The sequence below is a fragment of the Bos indicus genome, chromosome 13 (assembly GCF_029378745.1).
Source record: "Bos indicus isolate NIAB-ARS_2022 breed Sahiwal x Tharparkar chromosome 13, NIAB-ARS_B.indTharparkar_mat_pri_1.0, whole genome shotgun sequence".
Lineage (NCBI taxonomy): Eukaryota > Metazoa > Chordata > Mammalia > Artiodactyla > Bovidae > Bos > Bos indicus.
Genome location: NC_091772.1, coordinates 51,965,592 through 51,985,932, shown reverse-complemented (window position 1 = coordinate 51,985,932; position 20,341 = coordinate 51,965,592). Strand labels below are relative to the sequence as shown.

At 40.8% G+C, this 20,341-nt stretch overlaps 1 protein-coding gene across 5 annotated transcripts in view; it reads right to left on the bottom strand.

Moving 5' to 3' along the window:
* DNAAF9 (dynein axonemal assembly factor 9) overlaps nucleotides 1-20,341 on the bottom strand; it is a 173,201-nt gene that overhangs the window by 15,963 nt on the left and 136,897 nt on the right. For all 5 annotated transcript variants that reach the window (XM_019971938.2, XM_070802139.1, XM_070802140.1 and 2 more), the window contains 2 exons: nucleotides 12,688-12,725; nucleotides 2,040-2,175 (listed from right to left, as the gene is read on the bottom strand). In XM_019971938.2, the coding sequence (XP_019827497.2) occupies nucleotides 2,040-2,175; nucleotides 12,688-12,725 (174 nt within the window). The remainder of the gene's footprint in view (nucleotides 1-2,039; nucleotides 2,176-12,687; nucleotides 12,726-20,341) is intronic.

Here is a 20,341-nt window from a genome sequence, read left to right as displayed (position 1 = left end):
GATCTACTAAATCAGGACCCTCATTTTAATAAGATCCCCAAGAGGTTCATATGCATGTTAAAGTTGGAAACTATTGATCTAATACTATACATCCATTTTCAAATTTCTCCCTTTAGTGGGGACAGGGCACTCAGGGTCCAATCAAGGATCGCTCATTGAATTTATAATTTTAATTTTCCTTCAATCTGGAAAAAATACCTCCAACTTTTTGTTTCTCAAGGAATTGACAATTTTGAAGAGCACACGGTCAGCTGTCTTGTGTCTCACAACCTGGATTTGTCTGGCTGATCCTCATGATTAGATTCAGTTAAACACTTATGGCAAGAGTAATGGCCGAGTGATGTGTTCCTCCCACAGTGTCATGTGAAGGAAGCACATGACTCACTTGGTTCCATTAGTGGTCTTGCTAAGTTTAATATTTTGGTCAATGTCATGTCTTCTAGATTAGACCTCTTCACTGAGAAGGTCTTTGGAAGCAGTAAATAAGTCTATGGAGTGACAAATACTTTCAGTCAAGTGAATATCCTTTTCCTCAACAATCTGTCATCCACTACTTTTAGCATCCACTGATAATTCTTGCCTAAATCAAGTTATTATATGAAAGGTTACAAAATGGTGTCTTTCCAGTTCTATAAATTCTTATTTGTTAGCTAACATTCTTCTATAGAGAAGAGCTTTACTGTTCTGTCCCCCTCCCTTTTTAATTTTTTTAATATCACCATAGACTCATTTTATTCCATGTGCTATATCCATTAGTATCACAGTTCTCTCATACCACAACTCAAGTTGTCCCAAACTTAAGTGGGAGCTTCTTAAGCTAGCTTCCGTATCCTTTTGAAATATCTCCACTAATTGTTGAATACTTCCCTGCCTTTCTGGCATAAAATGCACTAGGCTCACATTGTACTTTCACTGCCTAAACTGCAATCAACTAATTCTCCAAAGAGACCAGATACCTTTAGTAGGGATTGGTACTTAGAAATTAAGATCTAGAGGTAAAGGTAATGGCACCCCACTCCAGTACTCTTGCCTGGAAAATCCCATGGACGGAGGAGCCTGGTGGGCTGCAGTCCATGGGGTTGCTAAGAGTCGGGCATGACTGAGCAACTTCGCTTTCACTTTTCACTTTCATACATTGGAGAAAGAAATGGCAACCCACTCCAGTATTCTTGCCTGGAGAATCCCAAGGACAGAGGAGCCTGGTGGGCTGCCGTCTATGGGGTCGCACAGAGTTGGACACGACTGAAGCGACTTAGCAGCAGCAGCAGTAAAGGTATTAATTGCGACTGTGGTATTATTTTTGGTCCCTTTTAATGGAAAGAGGGAATACACATTTTTTTGAACTAATGAATTTATATTGAGTCTCCCTATTCAACTCCAATATCTGCAGGGTTTTTCCTTACCTTTCCATTTCATATTTACAATCTCCCTTCCCTAATGTTCAGTGATGTTGTTTGGAATTCGGGTTCCAACAGAGGATTATGTTCAAAACTTACTTGAATTATTTTGTGTGTGTATGGGTGTTATTACTTTGATATACAGATAGATTCACTTTTTGTATTTTTTCCTCCTTGTTGACCTAACTTTTGAATATGTAAAATATCTGCAATGCTCAAAGGTCGAAACTATATAAAAAGTATACAACTCTTAGTATCGTTACATAAAAAGTCACTAATTTTCTATTTTTAGGTTGTAACTAGAACCCAACTCTACAAATTAAAAGATATAATTTCCCTATGTTTTTATGCTACTTCTCTCATATCTTAACATAAAGAACACTGAGAGAGTCTTGACTTGAATCCTTTAATGAATGAGAATGAGAATGCATCAAAAACAAAACATCTCAAAACAGTACAGGATACTGACATGTGGGAATCCTCTTGGTGATTTCTATACAGCATCAAAAGCACTTGTTCAAGACCTGGCTTCTGTAAATGCTCAGGTCTTAGATACAGTGGAAAGAGCCAATGGGTCACAAACAGAATGCTGTATTTGAGAAAGTGGTTGGTCCTACAGAGGGAAGTGACTGTTAAGTTTACCTGGTGACAATCCCATTTTCTGCAAGAATGAAGGATGCAGAAGGATTAGCAGCTCGGATGAGGCTCTGCAGCTGAACAAGGAGAGGGTGCCTCTGCTCCATAGTGTGACTGGTGAATACCACATTGCTAACCAGGCCTGGGGGATAAAATCAAAAACAGTTCAGCCTTCAGAGTTCTGACTGGGGCTGAGGATTTGCACAAATGTGAGCCCTTGGCTCCCTCGCCTGATATCCCTTTTAGCAGCCCCTCATGTAGACACCCCTGCCCCTCAATACTGATACAACAGCCATCATTCCGTTCTTTCTGCAGCCTCTGGAAGTGAATGGCCTCAGCTCTGCAGCTGCCCCTCTTCCTAACCTCCTCTGTCTTCTTAGTTTCACTTTGATACCTGGAGCTTTTTCATCAAATGGCCCTTTCCGTATCCCATGAACTTCCTTAGAACTGCTGCCAATGACTTTCACCAGTTCAGAACACAGACATTTACCAACACAAACCATATGTCAGGTGCTAATCATTCTTAAAGAGTGCACAGTCAAGAAGGCTCACCCATGGACTTACAATTACAAGGTAAGTTCTAACAAAGATATTTACAGAGTGACACAGTAAGGAAGGGTGGCCCATATAAAGAGATGCTGTGGAGTGGGCCACAATCACTCCCATACTTCTGTGAAAATACAGAAGTAAAATCCATGACACTATGACACTACTGATAATCTGGAAATCAGAGAATTTAATCACATCCCAGCATGCCAACACAATTATAATATCTCTTCGTATTTATTCTAGATGGCTATGATCATTGTATACACACCACTTCTGCTATAATGTCACCTGCATTTGTATGATTCAACCATTTTTATTGACAATAATGTGAGCATTTCAAACATATACAAAAATAGAAAAAAAATAGTGTAATGAATGCCCATGTGCCCATCACCTGGCTTCAAGAATTACCAACATTTGTCTAATTGTATTTCTTCTATATCATACTCCCTCCCACCTTTTCGGCTTTCCTTGCCTTCCCCAGGGGATGATTTTGAGGCTAATAACAGACGTCCTATTATTGAATCCAAAATATTTCAGTATGTATTACCATAAGATAAGGACTCTTTAAAAAAATGAATGGGGCTTCCCTGGTGGTCCAGTGGCTGAGAGTCTGCCTGCCAGTGCAAGGGACACAGGTTCAATCCTTCCTCCAGGAAGATCCTCATGCTGCAGGGCAGCAAAGGCCACGCACCACAACTACTGAGCCTGTGTTCCAGAGCTCGCAAGCTGCAATTACTGAGCCCACTTGCTGCAACTACTAAACCAGCACACCTAGAGCCAGTGCTTTACAACAAGAGAAGCCACTGCAATGAGAAGCCCATCCACCACAATGAAGAGGAGCCCCTGCTCTATGCAACTAGAGAAAGCCCATGGGCAGCAACAGAGACCCAGCACAGCCATAAGTAAATACATAAATCTTGGAAAAAAAAAAAAAAAGAATGATTAAGCAATAAATTCTTAATATAAAATATCTAGTCCACATTAAAATTTTTCTGACTCAAGAATATTTTCTTAGAGTTAATTGTTTGGAATGAGGAACCAAAGCCCCTATATTATATTTCATTGATATATCACATAATTTGCTTTCAATCTATAGTTTCTTCTTATTTCTCTGTGATTTATTTGTTGAAGAACTGCTTCTTGTATATTTCTTGTAGTCTAGATTTTGCTAATAGAATCTCCATAGTGTTCTTTTTTTTTTTTTTCCATAGTGTTCTTTAGCAGGCTAGATACTGTTTTACAGCTTCAATTTTTTAAAAAAAAGTTCTTGTTCTTTTTCAAACTTAAGTTGAATGCTTAATTTGTTATTTTAAAAAGCCACAATAAGATAGCACCTTACACCTGTTAGAATGGCTATGTTTTTCAAAAAGACAAGAAATAACAAAAGTTGGTGAGGATGTGGAGAGAAGGGAAACTTGTGCCCTGTTGTCGGGAATGTAAACGCTATAGTGGTACAGCTACTATGAAAAATAGGATGAAGAGTCCTCAAAAAATTAAAAATAAAAACACCACATGATCTAACAATTCCACTTCTGGGCTTATATCAGAAAGAAATGAAATCACTATCTTGAAGAGCTATTTGCACATCCATGTTCACTGCAGCATTATTCACAATAGCCAAGCTATAGAAACAACCAACAACCTAAGTGTCCATTAGTGGATGAAGAAGATAAAAGCTATATTGTCACCTGTATATATATATTGTCAGCTGTATATTGTCACCCTGCTTATTTAACTTATATGCAGAGTAAATCATGCAAAATGAGGGGCCGGATGAAGCACAAGCTGGAATCAAGATACCTGGAAGAAATATCAACAACCTCAAATATTCAGATTATACCACACTAATGGCAGAAGGCAAAGAGGAAGTAAGGAACTTCTTGATGAACGTGAAAGAAGAAAGTGAAAAAGCTGGCATAAGACTTCAACATACAAAAAACTAAGATTATGGCCTCCCTTAGAGGAGGGGTAGCCATGGAAGAGATAGATAGCATCACCAACTCAATGGACATGAACCTGAACAAACCCCAGGAGACAGTAAAGGACAGGGGTGCCTAGTGTGCTGCAGCCCTTCGGGTAGCAAAGAGTCACACAAGACCTAGCAACTGAACAACAATAACAAATTCAACTCGGCTATTATTAACATCACCTCTTTTTGTTTGCATTCGTCTGTCATATCTTTGCCCATTCTTTTATCACCATCCGTAGTTTTAGATGATCTTGTGTACAACATCATATAATTTAGATTTGATTTTTTGGTTTAACCTGAGATAATTTTTCTTTTGATAGGTGTTTAACCCACTTATAGAGAAGGAAATGGCAACCCACTCCAGTATTCTTGCCTGGAGAATTCCATAGACAGAGAGGAGCCTGGTGGGCCACGGTCCATGGGGTCACAAAAAGTTGGACATGACTGAGTGCACAGCACATCCCACTTAATATTTAATGGTACTTTGGTTCTATCACCTTGTTTATGTTGAATTCTGTTCAACATAAAAAACATTTTTTTAAACCTTTACCAGTATGATTCTACATCGTTTTCTGCGTTCCTTCTGATAAGTTTAGTCTGTTTTAAGTTCTTACGATAGCTATCCTGTCACCTTTAAACAATATCTTTTGAGTTTTCCTCATGAGACAGGGAAGTTCATATACCTTTAAATTCATCCCATTTCTCCACTATCACATTCTGGCTGGTTATATTAATAATTTTATAGTTTCTCCAAGTAGATATTTTTATACCTTTAAAGAGTATAAATACTCTTTATAACTTGATTTAACAGCTTTAAAATTTACTGATCTCCCACTTGAGAAAATGTACAGATAATCTCTTTCTCTCTTACTGCTTCCTAATATTTTATTAAATATGAGTTCATTTATAGGTTTTTGAGATTTTCAACATTTATATTCTATTTTTTAATAGCATTCTCATAGATGTTGTAATTAGTCTTGTATCTAAAAAGATTTAACGCTCATCATTAATCTTTTCACTAACAGAGACTAGTTTTATAAATAATTAGTTCATAATGTCTCTAAGGAGAAGGCAGTGGCACCCCACTCCAGTACTCTTGCCTGGAAAATCCCATGGATGGAGGAGCCTGGTAGGCTGCAGTTCATGGGGTCGCTAAGAGTCGGACACAACTGAGCGACTTCACTTTCATTTTTCACTTCCATGCATTGGAGAAAGAAATGGCAACCCACTCCAGTATTCTTGCCTGGAGAATCCCGGGGACGGGGGAGCCTGGCGGGCTGCGGTCTATGAGGTCGCACAGAGTCAGACACGACTGAAGCGACGCAGCAGCAGCAATGTCTCTAAGTTGTAAGACTTCAGCTTTCCTAAATAACCGTGTAACTAGGACTCTGAATAATAAGATTCAGTACAGAGGACTCTTACTAATACTATTTACTTCAATAAAGTGTTTGGTTTTTTTTAAAAATTAGCTATACTTAGTTTCTGAGGGCAAAAGTCATAATGTATGGAAGAGTTCACAAGAGAAAACAAATTCCCTTTCTCCCCAGTTACCTACTACCTTTTCCTGAAGACAACCACATTTATCAGAGTCTTCTTCCAGATATATGCTGAATTATACAAGCAAATGTGTATACATACATTTCCCCCATGATTAGTGGCATATTATACTACTCTGTACTTTGTTCACTAGCCTACTTCTTCTTTAAGATCTTCTCTAATACCTTACCAGTCCAATCCACCCCTCATGCCACCCTGCTGTCTCCCTTTCTCTAAACTTAGGAGAGCTCCTTTGAATAACATGGGCAATGCTTAAAATATGATTTATATTTTTATTTATCTTCTTCTTATTTGTAAAAAAAGACAGTATAAAGATGAAAGCATGAGTTTTAGAGTCAAGAAAATCTGAGTTTGAATTCTGGGTTCTACTAATTATTCATAGGTAACATTAGGCAAGCTGCTCAACTTTCTCTCTGAGCCCTAAATCCTCCTCTGTTAGATGGGAACATGCACCTCCAGGTTAGCAGTGAAATGCTTATCACAGGCTACAGAAAGAAAGAACTCATTAAATGTAACCTGACACTACTACTAGCACCATCATCTACATCAAGGAGACTGGACTGATCCATTCCTCAGACGGACAGGGATGGCTGCTGCACGTGGACCTTAGTTAGCCACAGCAACACACAGGAAGCTAAGTCACGTGACTCTCACCAGCCTAGATTACTGAGCCCATGGTTTAGATGAGTGGCTATCACTAGTTTGAAAGCAGCTTCCAGGACCCCTGGCCTTGGCCTTTGCCTCTGGTCTGGGGCAGAAGTCAGTGATACTTCCTCTCACCAATCATACTTAAAAAGTGTTCCCAAACTCTAAAGATTGACTCTAACCTCATAACCATATTCCATTCACAACCAGGGAGCAGGGGTTAGGAGATTCATGTCAATGGTCATGTGTTACGATGGGGACAAGGCATACACAAAGGGTATGTTGTCATTGTTCAGTTGCTAAATCATATCCATCTTTTTGTGACTCCATGGACTGCAGCATGCCAGGCTTTCCTGTCCATCACCATCTCCCAGAGTTTGCTCAAACTCATGTCCATTGAATTGATGATGCCATGCAACCATCTCATCCTCTGTTGTCCCTTTCTGCTCTTGCCTTCAATCTTTCCCAGCATCATTGAGTTGACTCTTCACAGCAGGTGGCCAAAGTACTGGAGCTTCAGTTTCAGCATCAGTCCTTCCAATGAATATTCAGGGTCGATTTCCTTTAGGACTGACTGGGTTGGATGTCTTCACAGTCCAACGGACTGTCAAGATCTTTTCCAGCACCACAATTAGAAAAACATCAATTCTTTGGCATTCAGCCTTCTGTATAGTCCAACTCTCACATCCATACATGACTGCTGGAAAAACCATAGCTTTGACTATATAGACCTTTGTTGGCAGAGTGATGTCTCTACTTTTTAAAACGTGATCTGGGTTTGTCATAGCTTTCTTTCCTAGGAGTAAGCATCTTTTAATTTCATGGCTGCAGTCACCATCCACAATGATTTTGAAAAATAAAAATTTTTCCCCAAAATAAAATCTGTCACTCTTTCCACTTTTTCTCTTTCTATTTGTCACAATCTTGATTTTTTTTCAACTGTTGAGTTTCAAGCCAGCTTTTTCATTCTCCTCTTTCACCCTTATCCAGAGGCTCTTTAGTTCCTCTTTATTTTCTGCCATTAAAATGGTATCATCTTCATAGCTGAGGCTGTTGATATTTTTCCCAGCAATCTTGATGCTAGTTTGTGATTCATCCAGCCCGGCATTTAGCATGATGTACACAAAAGGTATACAATATGTCTAAGATTGTAAATGTCAGGAAGTAAGGCTTGACTGCTGAGTACAGAATCTGCTTCCTGGGTGTTTAACAAGCTGTTTGGGAATCTATTGGCTTTTTGGTTCAGAGACATGAGTCCTGCTCTTCTCAAGTATCTGTTAGTGCTCCACAGCAAGTCAATCAGCCTTAGGCAAATACAGCCCATCTGCCTCTGCAGAGTGCTTGAGAGACCTATGAGGATTCAAAGGTGAGTTTTCTCGGTGGCTTCCCCTGACATTCAAGTGGTCACTTGGTAAGGGCACACTGACTGCTGAATTCCCCAAACCTGCGCCATAGTCCATCCTCCACTCTCAGTCCCTGCTACCATTTGCCTAGTTTAGACCACTGCTCTTTACTAGCTCTGTGCTCATTCTCTCCACTTCCAGGCTTCCTTTACTACAATTCATTCTTTCTCCTGTAGTCAAAGTAATCTTTCAAAAACATAAATCTGATCAAATCATTTCCCCACTTAACACATTTACAGCATCCCAATTACTTGTAGGCTGATATCTAAACTTTTTGGCCAGTCTGACCTACCCGCATGCTGCACTTCTTCAAGGCTCTAGTCACCATCAGGTCTTCTTTCCTGCTGTTTCTTCTGTCTGGAACTATCTTTTCCCTCCTTTCTTTTTTGAAGGACCAACTCCTACTTCAGGTTGTAGACAATTTAAACAGCATCCTTCCAGAAGACTTCCCTAATCCCTTAGGACTGGGTTAGAGAAGGTATAGGATAAAGATTTGCTGAACAGATGAATAAATGAACTAAGTATAATAAAAGGCATGTGCAACCTGACCTCTGAGGCAGCTGCCTAAACAACTAAGCTGTGGGTACCCACATGCCAAAAATTTTCCCACTTGCAAATCTGAGCAAGTATCATTCATCAGACAGCCATTTTAAAAGGTAGCTAAGATTAGATATACATATTTTGGTGCAAAATTCATTAAGGTATGAAAGGGTTCAGTATAAAGTTTCTTCTTCCCTTCTCTGGCACCCTGAACCTTACTTCTCCCCAGAGGCAACCACTAATAAGCGGATTTGGGGTATGTCTCCTCAGATGGTCTATGCATATACAAGTATACACGAATATACAAAACCGTATTTTCTTAACAACTTCTTCCACACTTACAACTTCTATCTCCTAGGTTTTCATGTATGGCTTAGATATGGTAATAGCATAAGACTTAGAAATTCAAATGTAGAATATGTCTACTTTTTGTTTATTCAGTTTTAAAAAGGCTGCTCATATGGCTTCCTTGTCATAAGCTTTAACATTAAGATGGACTATCTGCAGTCAGAGTGTCAGAGAAGCCTCCTAAGAAAGGTGACACTGGCAGTGCCTGTGCTCCCATTCCCATTAAAAAGGTCACTTTGGAGGCTGCGGGCAGGCAATGAGGACAGTCTGGTGAGCTTACTGCCAGAACCCCATGTCCTGGTGCAGCTACAGGAAGTGGCTGGGGCCTCTGGAAACTAAGTAAGACAAGACTAGGCAGCCAGGCCCAGAATGTGGCACAGTGGGGAAGTAGGTAGGGTTCTAGAAGGGTCAGCACATTCCAGAGAGGGCAGTTATGAGAGCCAGCTCCTGCAAGGGTCCATGAAAGTCCCAGGGTGAAGACAAGAATAGCTGTGGTGTATCTTGCAGTGAGGAGCCAGGAAAGGCCGAGAGATCTCTGCAAAGGCCCTTGGATTCTATTTAGTATCTTCTTGGGCAAAAGAAACTGAAGAGTCAGTCTACTGCAAACATGCCAACCTGAGCGGCATGCACCAGAATCACAAGCACAGGCTTGGCCTGCCTGAGAAAAAGTTAGGGTCTGAGTCTCTGACAGACACCTTCTCAAAGTCCTGTTTCCCCATTAGTATCATGTAGACAAACCCTGTGGGCTTTGGATTCTAGGTCAGGAATTGGACATAGAAAAGGGGCTTTGCTTTATGGAGAAACAAGCAAAAGGATTATCCCCAGCATTCCTTAGGCCAGCTATGCAAACTGCTACCTGCCAAGAGGAAATGCCATCATTAAGGCAAGGTACAGCAGTTATCTGGAGCACAAGGTGAAGAGGCCATTGTGGGCAGTTTCATCCTGCTTGGGCCATCCTCCTGCTATGTACAAAGGAATGGATACTCTGATTTAGCCAATGCCTCACAAGTCTGGGCTGTGAGTGAGCAGGCAGCCTGGCCTGGCCCATTCCCAAAAGGGGAGAAACATCTCTGAGGTCTGTTTGACCATCTCAGTCTGGCTAAAGGCTTCCAGCAGCCTAGAAGAAATCAAACCTCAAAAATCTACAGATATTTCTTTTTTGATAATTTTTTAATTATTAAATTGTAGTATAGAAGATTTACAATATTATACTAGTTTCACGTATACAGCACAGTGATTCAGTATTTTTACAGATTATACTCCATTGAATGTTATTATACAATAAAGGCTATAATTCTTTATCTGATACAATATAAACTTGTTGCTGTTTATACATAGGAGTTTTTAATTTCTTAATCCCATACACGTAATTTGTCCCACCACACTTGTGTCTCTCTTTTGGTAACCACCAGTTTGTCTTCTCTATCTGTGTAGTTGCTAAGTTGTGCCCGACTCTTGGCGACCCCATGGACTGTAGCCAGCCAGGCTCCCCTATCCTTGGGATTCTCCAGGCAAGAATACTGGAGTGGGTTGCCATTTCGTCCACCATATAGATACTTCTAAAAGCAGATCATGGGAGCAAAATGTCTGCTCTCTGCTTTAAAGCTAGCATTATAATGAGCTGTGCTGGTCGTTTAAGCACTGAGATTATTCCCTAATCCTTGGATTTCTGTAATACACATCATTTTGTGGTTGCAATACAGTGCTTTTCTCACTGTAAAATAATCCCTTGTTATAAAAGCAATGAATCAGAGCTTGACTTATGAACAGGAGCAAAGGAGGCAAATGCTCCCTGGGGACATGAAATGTTTGTCTACCGGTGGCAGATTCCACCTCTAAGAAAGGCACTAAATCTCCGAGGAGAAATACTTGCCCTTATCTCCTGTTTTCCCAGAAGGCCAGTGCTCATGGTGAACCAGGTCAGATTAGTCTATAGGGTCCTCTGTGCCCAGATGTAAGGGGAAGATGTTTACTAAGGCACTACCACTTAACCAGCCCCTTGCACTTCAGAAAACAGCATATATGGTCTCAAAGGCACCTGTCCACATCTGATCACATCCCTAGCTTTCTTTTAAGTTCCCTGACGAGGGATTGAATTTGGGCTGTGGTAGTGAAAGCACCAAGTCCTAACCACTGGGCCACCAGGGAATTCCCCCTAGCTTTCTTTATATAAGCACAGAATTGACATACATTGCCTTTGAACAATGAGTTGGAAGGCTCTTTTAATGAAATATGCCTACCAAATGCCAGAAAGAACTCATCCTGTCTTGGCTTTAAAAGGGCTATCCTCTTGTAATATTGGCCCAGGTTCATGCATGGTAAAGATAGAGCACTTCCCTAAGGTTCTTTGCCAAGGCAGCCTGATCGCTTTTCCCACATGCAAAAAAGGGAGAAGGCCACTGAAGGAGAAAGTGTCAAGAAGCCAAGTGGCACTAGGGTGGCAAACACCGTGTGATCAGGTGGTGGACATGGGGCAGACTATAGCCCACACCCTTGGCTTTGATGATGACTTCCAAGCATTTATCAAAGGACCAGACAGCTCTCCTTGGTTATCTCCTGGACCTATGTTTTTTCCTATGTAGTCTATTTCAAGGATATGTACCATCAACTTTCCCAATCTCCCAAGCTAGAAACCTAGAAGTCATTCCAGATATGTCTTGTTTCAATGTCCTCCATCCAGCCTGTTCCCACATCCTATTGACCCAGCCCCTCAAAAATCTCTTTGATCTACCTTGGGTGGACACTGTGGATAGACCCAGCTAACCTCCATTCAACTCTGCTTCTAGGGAGCAGTGCCTAAAAAGCAACAAGGGCCTCTAAAAAGCTGGACTTGAGACTCCTCAGTGCAGCAGCCAAACACGTAAATTCTTCTCTCCAGTGACCCAGTCTCCTGCTCTGCACAGCCTCCAGCTCAGCTCTTTCCCAAGACAACAGCTCTGCTAATGCTCTGTGGTCCCCATTCCCTGTAGACTGGCAATGGGATCAGCAGGGCAGAACTGTGCTGGGGACACTGAGTTATTTTCTTCCATCTGATTTCTACTTGCTGGGCTGCTTCAGGAAGCCCAGACCCCAGGTCTTCTGACAACAATAAGCATTTTATCACTACTGTAGGAAATTTAGAATTTACTCTGGGTTTCCAGCCACTAAAGCTAATCTGACTAAAAAGTGCTGCTTCCAGACTGCAAGATGGTACGACAATGCAAGGTTGAGTACAACCTAAAGATAGGTGGATTTTTCTATATATAAGCAGATGTGGAAAATCTCAGTGTATGCAGCAGAGGGTTAAAGGAGAAGGTTCTACTGGGCCATACTCTGCACTCATGGGACAGGAGAAATGCATCAAAATCTTGCTGATTCGCAGGCTAGGAATACTTATTCAGTCAACTGACATTAGTTGGAATGGAGGGCAGAGTTAAGCGCAGCTCAAAAGAGGTGTTGACATGGCAATTTATTATCATTGAGACAAACTCTTAGAAGAAATCCACCTCTCAAATAAGATAACAGCAAAAAATGCCCCAGTTCTCCCTGGATCAGTTTTGTTTTAGATTTCAGAATGGTAGGTGGGAACATGAAGAAAAGTCTGTTGCATCTAAACAGACTTTGAAAGGCATGCAAGCAGGATGTAGAGCACATTGCTTACCTTGCGAACACTGGTCAAGAAATTTAGGAAACAGGAATCTACGGAGAGAAAACAAATATTTAAAACAATTAATCTCAATTTTCACTGATTTCTCGCAAAATTTTGACTATCACTAACATATAAAATGGCTTACTCAGTGGGGCAACTGGCAGGTAACACTGAACATTAAGGATAGCCATGGTTATACAAAAGGTATTCATAGTTTTGAACCAGAGTTCCCTAAGCCAGAAACCCTAAAAAAGTCCCAACATGGCCAACTCTTGGTGGAATGTTGAACAGGAGATCCCTGTTCAACTACCAAGACTATAGGAAATGGAGAAAGAGAGATTGGTCTTTTTCTTTTACCCTGGAGAGATACTGTCCTGTTAGTACAGGGAAACTTTCAAGGGAAAATGAGAAAAATTACACTTGCCTAATTCTGCCAAGGGCCTTCAACAACAAAGTTGCCATATTTCCTGTTATGTGCACAACTAAATCCAGGTTCCCCTTTCATCTTTTTTAAAAAGCATTTGTTTATTTATTTGGCTGTGTCTGGTGTTAGTTGTGTCAAGCGGGATCTTTCATTATGGCATGCAGACTCTCTAGCTGTGGCACACAGGCTTAGATGCCCCACAACATGTGGGATCTTAGTTCATGGGTCAGGGGTCAAACCTGCATTACAAGGAGGATTACATTACATTACAAGGAGGATTCTTAACCACCGGACCACCACAGAAGACCCCGCACCCTTTAACCTTATTCTAAGCTCGAATGGTGAATGAAATGTAGGAGACTGACTGAATAGATTGAGGATAGACTAATAGACTAATTCAAAGTATGAGTTAACAACTGTAGCTCTGTAGTAAGCTCCAGAGAAAAACTCAATATTCTTAGTGTTTTAAAACTTCTAAAACACCACAGTGCTCTTCTTGGTGAAGAAAGCCAATACTAATGAAAAGAGCTATCTTTGATCAAAGGCTTTGACTGGGCACTGGGCAAGCAGTTCACACATACAATTTTATTCTCACATCCACCCTGTGCCTTGGGTACTTAAAAGCTGCAAACAGTGGGTTCATGGTGGCTAAGCAAGCTAAGCACTTGGCCCAAGGTCCTACCTGCTGCTGCTGCTGCTAAGTCACGTCAGTCGTGTCTGACTCTGTGCAACCCCATAGACGGCAGCCCACCAGGCTTCCCCGTCCCTGGGATTCTCCAAGCAAGAACACTGGAGTGGGTTGCCATTTCCTTCTCCAATGCATGAAAGTGAAAAGTGAAAGTGAAGTCGCTTAGTCGTGTCCGACTCTAGCGACCCCATGGACTACAGCCTACCAGGCTCCTCCATCTATGGGATTTTCCAGGCAGAAGTACTGGAGTGGGGTGCCATTGCCTTCTCCGAAGGTCCTACCTGCAGCTAGGAAATGGGAGGGTTTACACAGGGGCCCAGGTTTGTTTAACACCACAAAGCTCCTGTGCTGTCTACCCCTGCAAGTAAGATGTTTGCTGAAGTCACCCTCTGAATTGTTGCTTGTCTAGTTGGCAGGTATCAATGCTGTTCAAAACACTTAGGGGAGTTCTTCTCTTGCAATTTCCTTGGTGGTGGCAAATCTTCATTTTTTAATTTGATTTTTGACAATGCTCAGACACACACCATTTGGAACCAAATTTCGTGGATGAGTGAGCCACTTGGGTAAGTATAACTTTGGGCTGTGGATCTAGTTCACCTGCCTGATTCCTTCACAGTTTCTAAAGAATTCCACAGAGGAACCCCGATGTGCTCTGAATAAGGTTAGGAGCCCCAGAACAAAGAGAGAGAGATCCTCACTTGAGTCTCCCAAGAACAGAGCTCACTGACTTCACTGTACTCATAGTCCACTGAAGGGTCAGCTGCAGAGCAAATGTATTCTTTAAAAAAAGTATTTATTTTTGGCTGTGCTGGGTCTTCATTGCTATGCACAGGCTTTCTTTAGTTGTGGTGAGTAGAGGCTACTCTCTAGTTGCAGTGTGCTGGCTTCTCATTGCAGTGGCTTCTCTTGTTGCACAGCACGGGCTATAGGGCACTTGGGCTTCAGTAGCTGCAGTGCTCAGGCTTAGTTGCCCCACAGCATGTGGAAACTTTCCAGACCAGGGATTGAATCCATGTCCTCTGCACTGGCAGATTCTTAACCACTGGACCACCAGGAAAGTCCACAAATGCATTCTTAGAAAATGTCTATCCCCTCAAGTAAGTGTCTGTAACTTTTTAAATTTATTTATAATTGGAGAATAACTGTTACAATGTTGTGTTGGTTCCTACCATGCATCAACATGAATCAGCCATTGGTATATATATGACCCCTCCCTCTTGAAACTCCTTCCCACCTCCCACCCCATCCCACCCCTCTAGGCTGTCACAGAGCACTGGCTTGAGCTTCCTGTGTCATGCAGCAAATTCTCACTGGCTATCTATTTTACATATGCTTCAGTGCTACTCTCTCAATTCACCTCCCTCTCTGCCTCCCTCACTGTGTCCACAAGTCTGTTCTTCATGTCTTTGTCTCTACTGCTGTCCTACAAACAGGTTCATCAAGACCATTTTTCTAGGTTTCCAATATAGGCGTTAATGTACGACATTTGCCTCTTTCTGACTTACTTAACTCTGTATAACAGGCTCTGGGTTCATTCACTTCACTAGGAACTGACTCAAATTCATTCCTTTTTATGGCTGAATAGTATTCCATTGTATATATGTACCACAACGGCTTTATCCATTCATCTATCAATGAACAGCTAGATTGCTTCCATGACCTGCCTTCTATAAACAGTACTGCAATGAACACTGGGGTACATGTTTTTTAGAATGGCTTTCTCAGGGTATATGCCCAGTAGTGGGATTGCTGGATGACATGGTAGGTTTTATCCCTAGTTTTTAAAAGAAATTTCCAAACTGTTCTCCATTGTGGCTGTGTCAATTTACATTCCCACCAACAGTGTAAGAGGGTTCCCTTTTCTCCACATCTTCTCCAGCATTTATTATTTGTAGGTTTTTCGATGATGTTCCTGTGACTTTACAGTATATGCCTTAAAAGCCATTCTCAGTGTCCTGCTTGCTTTCCTGCAGCAGTGCACAGCAATTCATACCAGTAGCATCTGAGACGAAGTTAAGCAATGCTCCCTCTCCATGCATCTTATCCAGTTACAGGTTGGAAGCTTGTATTTTAAACCTCTGACAGGTTAGAGGGTCATTAAGTTACTCACTTTAAAGAGCTGCAAAGAAAATACTCAACACACGGACTTGCACATTTATGCAACTTCTCATTGAGATATCACTGTTTTTAACAATTCTTGTAAAATTACATGGATTTTTTATTATAGTACTTCCCACCCCATATCACGACTGACTGTGTACATGCCATGGATGTGGCATTCGGGAAATTATTTAACTTTTCTGAGCATCAGCTTCCTCATGGTAAAACATGGTAATGATGCTTACCTTAAATGCCTCCCAAAATACTTAAAGGGATTTTGAGGACTGAAAGAGGTAAAGCATCACAGTGTCTAAAAAACAGCAGAAAACAAATGACAGCTCAATTCCTTTCCTTCTATACATATCATCCTCCTTCCTAAACTGTAATATATTTTTTTCCTCCTCTTTCTTTTGCATTACAAGGCAGATTCTTAACTGGACCACTAGGAAAGCCCCTAAAACTGTAATATCACTGAAGACAGACGTGGAGAAATGGGAACCCTCATATATTGCTGGTGAGGATGCAAATGGTGCAATGGCTTTGGATAACAGTTTGTAGTTCCTCCAAAAGTTAAATAGTTAGTATATGACCCAACAATTCTACCCAGGAGAACAGAAAAACATATGACCATATTAAAACTTAAACATAAACATTCATAGCAGTATATTTATGATAGCCAAATGTAAAAAACTCTAATGTCCATCAACTGATGAGTGGATAAAAAAGATGTGATATATCTATACAATGGCGTATTTGTCCATAAAAAGGAATGAAACACTGACACATGCCACAGCATGGATGAACCTTGAAAGAAGCCAGGCACAAAAGGCAACATATACAAACATATCCAGAATAAGCATATCCACAGAAACAGAAAGTAGACTAGTTGCCAGGGATTGGGAAAAAAAAGAAATGGGAAGTGACTGGAAGGGACATTTTAAAACAGTGAATTTTATGATATGTGTATTACATTTCAATAAAGCTGTTATATTAAAAGAAGCAATATACATGGTACTATAAAATATCAAATGTTTTACACATCATCTAACATCTGCCCCCAAGGAACTAACCATTTCCCAGAAGAAACCACTATTCACAGTTTGGGATGTATTGTTCCAGATATTTTCTATGTTTAGTCATATAGACATTTAAAGAATACATATTGTTTTGGTAATTTTCTTTTCTCACTTCACAAAGTATTATGGGCATTTTCCATATCAGTACATAAAATCTACCTAATTTAAAAAAATGCCTGCATAGTATTCCATTACACATGCTCATTCACTAAGTTGTGTCTGAATTTTTGTGACCCCATGGGCTATACCCTGTCAGGCTTCTCTGTCCATGGGATTTTCCAGGCAAGAATACTGGAGTGGGTTGCCATTTCTTTCTCCAGGGCATCTTCCCAACTCAGGGATCAAATCTGCATCTCTTGTGTCTCCTGCACTGGTAGGCAGATTCTTTACCACTGTGCCACCTGCTTCCATTATATGAATATCCTCAAATTGAACCAGTCACTTACTAATGAGCATTTGGGTTATTTCCATTTGATATTATTAACATTATTGTCTTGAACACCGTAGAGCACATCTATTATATTTCAGACTGCCCATACCTTCTAAACACTTTTCCCAGACTTGGACTGAGGAAGCCTGTCCTTCAAATAAATGGCAGAAAACTGCTTTTCTGGCCATTCCTGCCATCTGGTATAAGCATATGACCTAAGTTTTACCAATGAGACTCCAAGTGGCAAAGAACACAGTGAATGAGGGGATGTATTGGAAGCAGACTCCATTTTCTGGTGGAAGAAGTGACTGAGATAGCCTCAGACAGCCCGAGGGGGATCTCACTGGGGCAGCGCTACTGAAGTTTGAGTGTTCCACCTGGATGCCTCATCAATACAGTCTGACCCTCCCAGGGGCTTTTCAAGCTATTTTGTCCATTAGTAAATTCCTCCCCAACTAAACATGCTGGAGTGGGCTCTACAGTTCAGAATTAATAATTCTGCCTGAATTCCTCAGACCTGTGTCCTGGACTATAGTCCTCAGTTAAGACCCTGAATAAAATTTAAACTCACAACTTTAAAAAAATATATAAATAAAAAATAAAAATTCAGCCTGAAACAAATACTCCTATATAGACATATATATCTTTGCACATTTCTAAAAATATGACTGTATAATAAAATTCTAGCAATGGAATGGCCATATTTGACTCCAAAGAGATTAAATCATTTTACATTCCTATCAACAGTATGGGGGAAAAAAGTATATGAAAGTACCTATTTTCCTACACAAGTTGCAACATAGTATATCACCCCAAAACTAAGTGGCTTAAAATAAGGATGATTTATTATTTCTCATGATTCTATAGGTTGAATGGGCAGTTGTTTCAGCCTGGGTATAGCTTAGGGGGGGTGATGACTCTTTAAGATGGTCTCACTCACAGGCCCAACAGTGGTCTTGGTCTAGATGGTAGGAATGGATGGCTGGGGCTCTCTATCTACATGGTCTTTCATCCTCCAACAGCCTCTTCAGATGGTGGTTCTTAACTCCCAGAAGCAAGAGAGGGCAAGCCCCAAAGTGTAAAATGCTTTTCAAGCCTTGGCTTGTTTCATGCTTCTTGAGGACCCATTGGCCAAAGCCAAGTCACAATGCCTGAGCCAAGATTCAAAGGGTGAAAAGTAGATTCAACTTAAGTCCTGATGGGAAGGGCTGCTTTTGCTATGCCCAGAATTTTTAATATAAATTTATTTATTTTAATTGGTGGCTAATTACAATATTGTATTGGTTCTGCCATACACTGACATGAATCCACCACAGGTGTACATGTGTTCCCCATCCTGAACCCCCCTCCCACCTCCCTCCCCAAACCATCCCTCTGGGTCATTCCAGTGCACCAGCCCCGAGCATCCTGTATCATGCATCAAATCTGGACTGGTGATTTGTTTCACATATGATAATATACACATTTTAATGTATGGCCAGAATTTTAATCTACCACAGTTGGCCTTATAAGGATTTCTTTTCTTTCTTTTTTTGACCGTGACATGCAGCTGTTGGGATCTTAGTTCCCTGACCAGGGATCGAACCCAGGCCACAGGTTCGGCACTCTCACTGCCCGTTTCATTCTGTATAACAGGCTCTAGGTTCATCTACCTCACTAGAAGTGACTCAAATCCATTCCTTTTTATGGCTGAGTAATATTCCATTGTGTATATGTACCACAACTTCTTTATTCATTCATCCGTTGATGGACATCTAGGTTTCTTGGACTTCCAGGGAATTCCTGGACTTTTTACAAATGTACGGGCTTAACACTGGTCACTTAATCTTTTTACTACTTCTGTCATTTAATAATACTTTAATAAATACATATATGTATTGTGTATCCATTAGCATGTTTTGTTATATTTATTTTCTGAATGCACTAGGTCTTTGTGGCTTTTCGTGGACTTTCTCTAGCTGCGGTGAGTGGGGGTTACACACTTTGTCGTGGTGCGTGGCTTCTCACTGAGGTGGCTTCTCATTGAGGAGCCTTCTCTTGTGGATCATGGGCTCCAAGGCATACAAGACTCAGTAGTTGCAGCATGAAAGCTCAGCAGTTGCTGCTCGTGGGCTCTAGAGTGCAGGTTCAGTAGTTGTGGCACATAGGATTAGTCACTCTGTGGAATGTGGAATCTCCAGACCAGGGATTGAACCAGTGTTCTCTGTGTTGGCAGGTGGATTCTTATCCACTGCGCCACCAAGGAAGTCCATGTTATATTTACTTTAATAGTTCTATCTTTAAGTTTTATATCAGAAATTAAAGAAATTTACCAACTATTTTTAAAATTTTACAATTAGTAAAGTGTTCTATGTTTTTGTATATGACTACCTTTTTCAATTCATTTTAGACTTTCTTAAGTAAATGTGTTACTGCTTTTTTAATTTTTAATTGGAGGATAAATGCTTTACAATTTCTGCCATATGACGATTGTGAATCAGCCATAAGTATACATATTTCCCCTTCCTCTTGTCTCTTGAACCTCCCTCCCACCCTAATTCTTTTCTTAATGGAATGAGATTAACGTTATTTAATAACGTTCTAGTCTTTTTTTTTTTTTGCCACATCACAGGGCATGCAGGACCCTAGTTCCCCAACCACAGATTGAATCAGTAACCTCTGACTCGATGTGCAGTGAGCTTTTTTTTTTTTAATTTATATTTTGGCTGTGCTGGGTCTTTGTTGCTGTGCAGGCTTTTCCCTAGTTGCAATGAGCAGGCTTCTCTCTGCTCATTGCAACTAGGGAAAAGTTCCCCAACCACGGATTGAATCAGTAACCTCTAACTCGATGTGCAATGAGTTTTTTTTTTTAATTTATATTTTGGCTGTGCTGGGTTTTTGTTGCTGTGTGGGCTTTTCCCTAGTTGCAATGAGCAGGCTTCTCTCTGCTCATTGCAACTAGGGAAAAG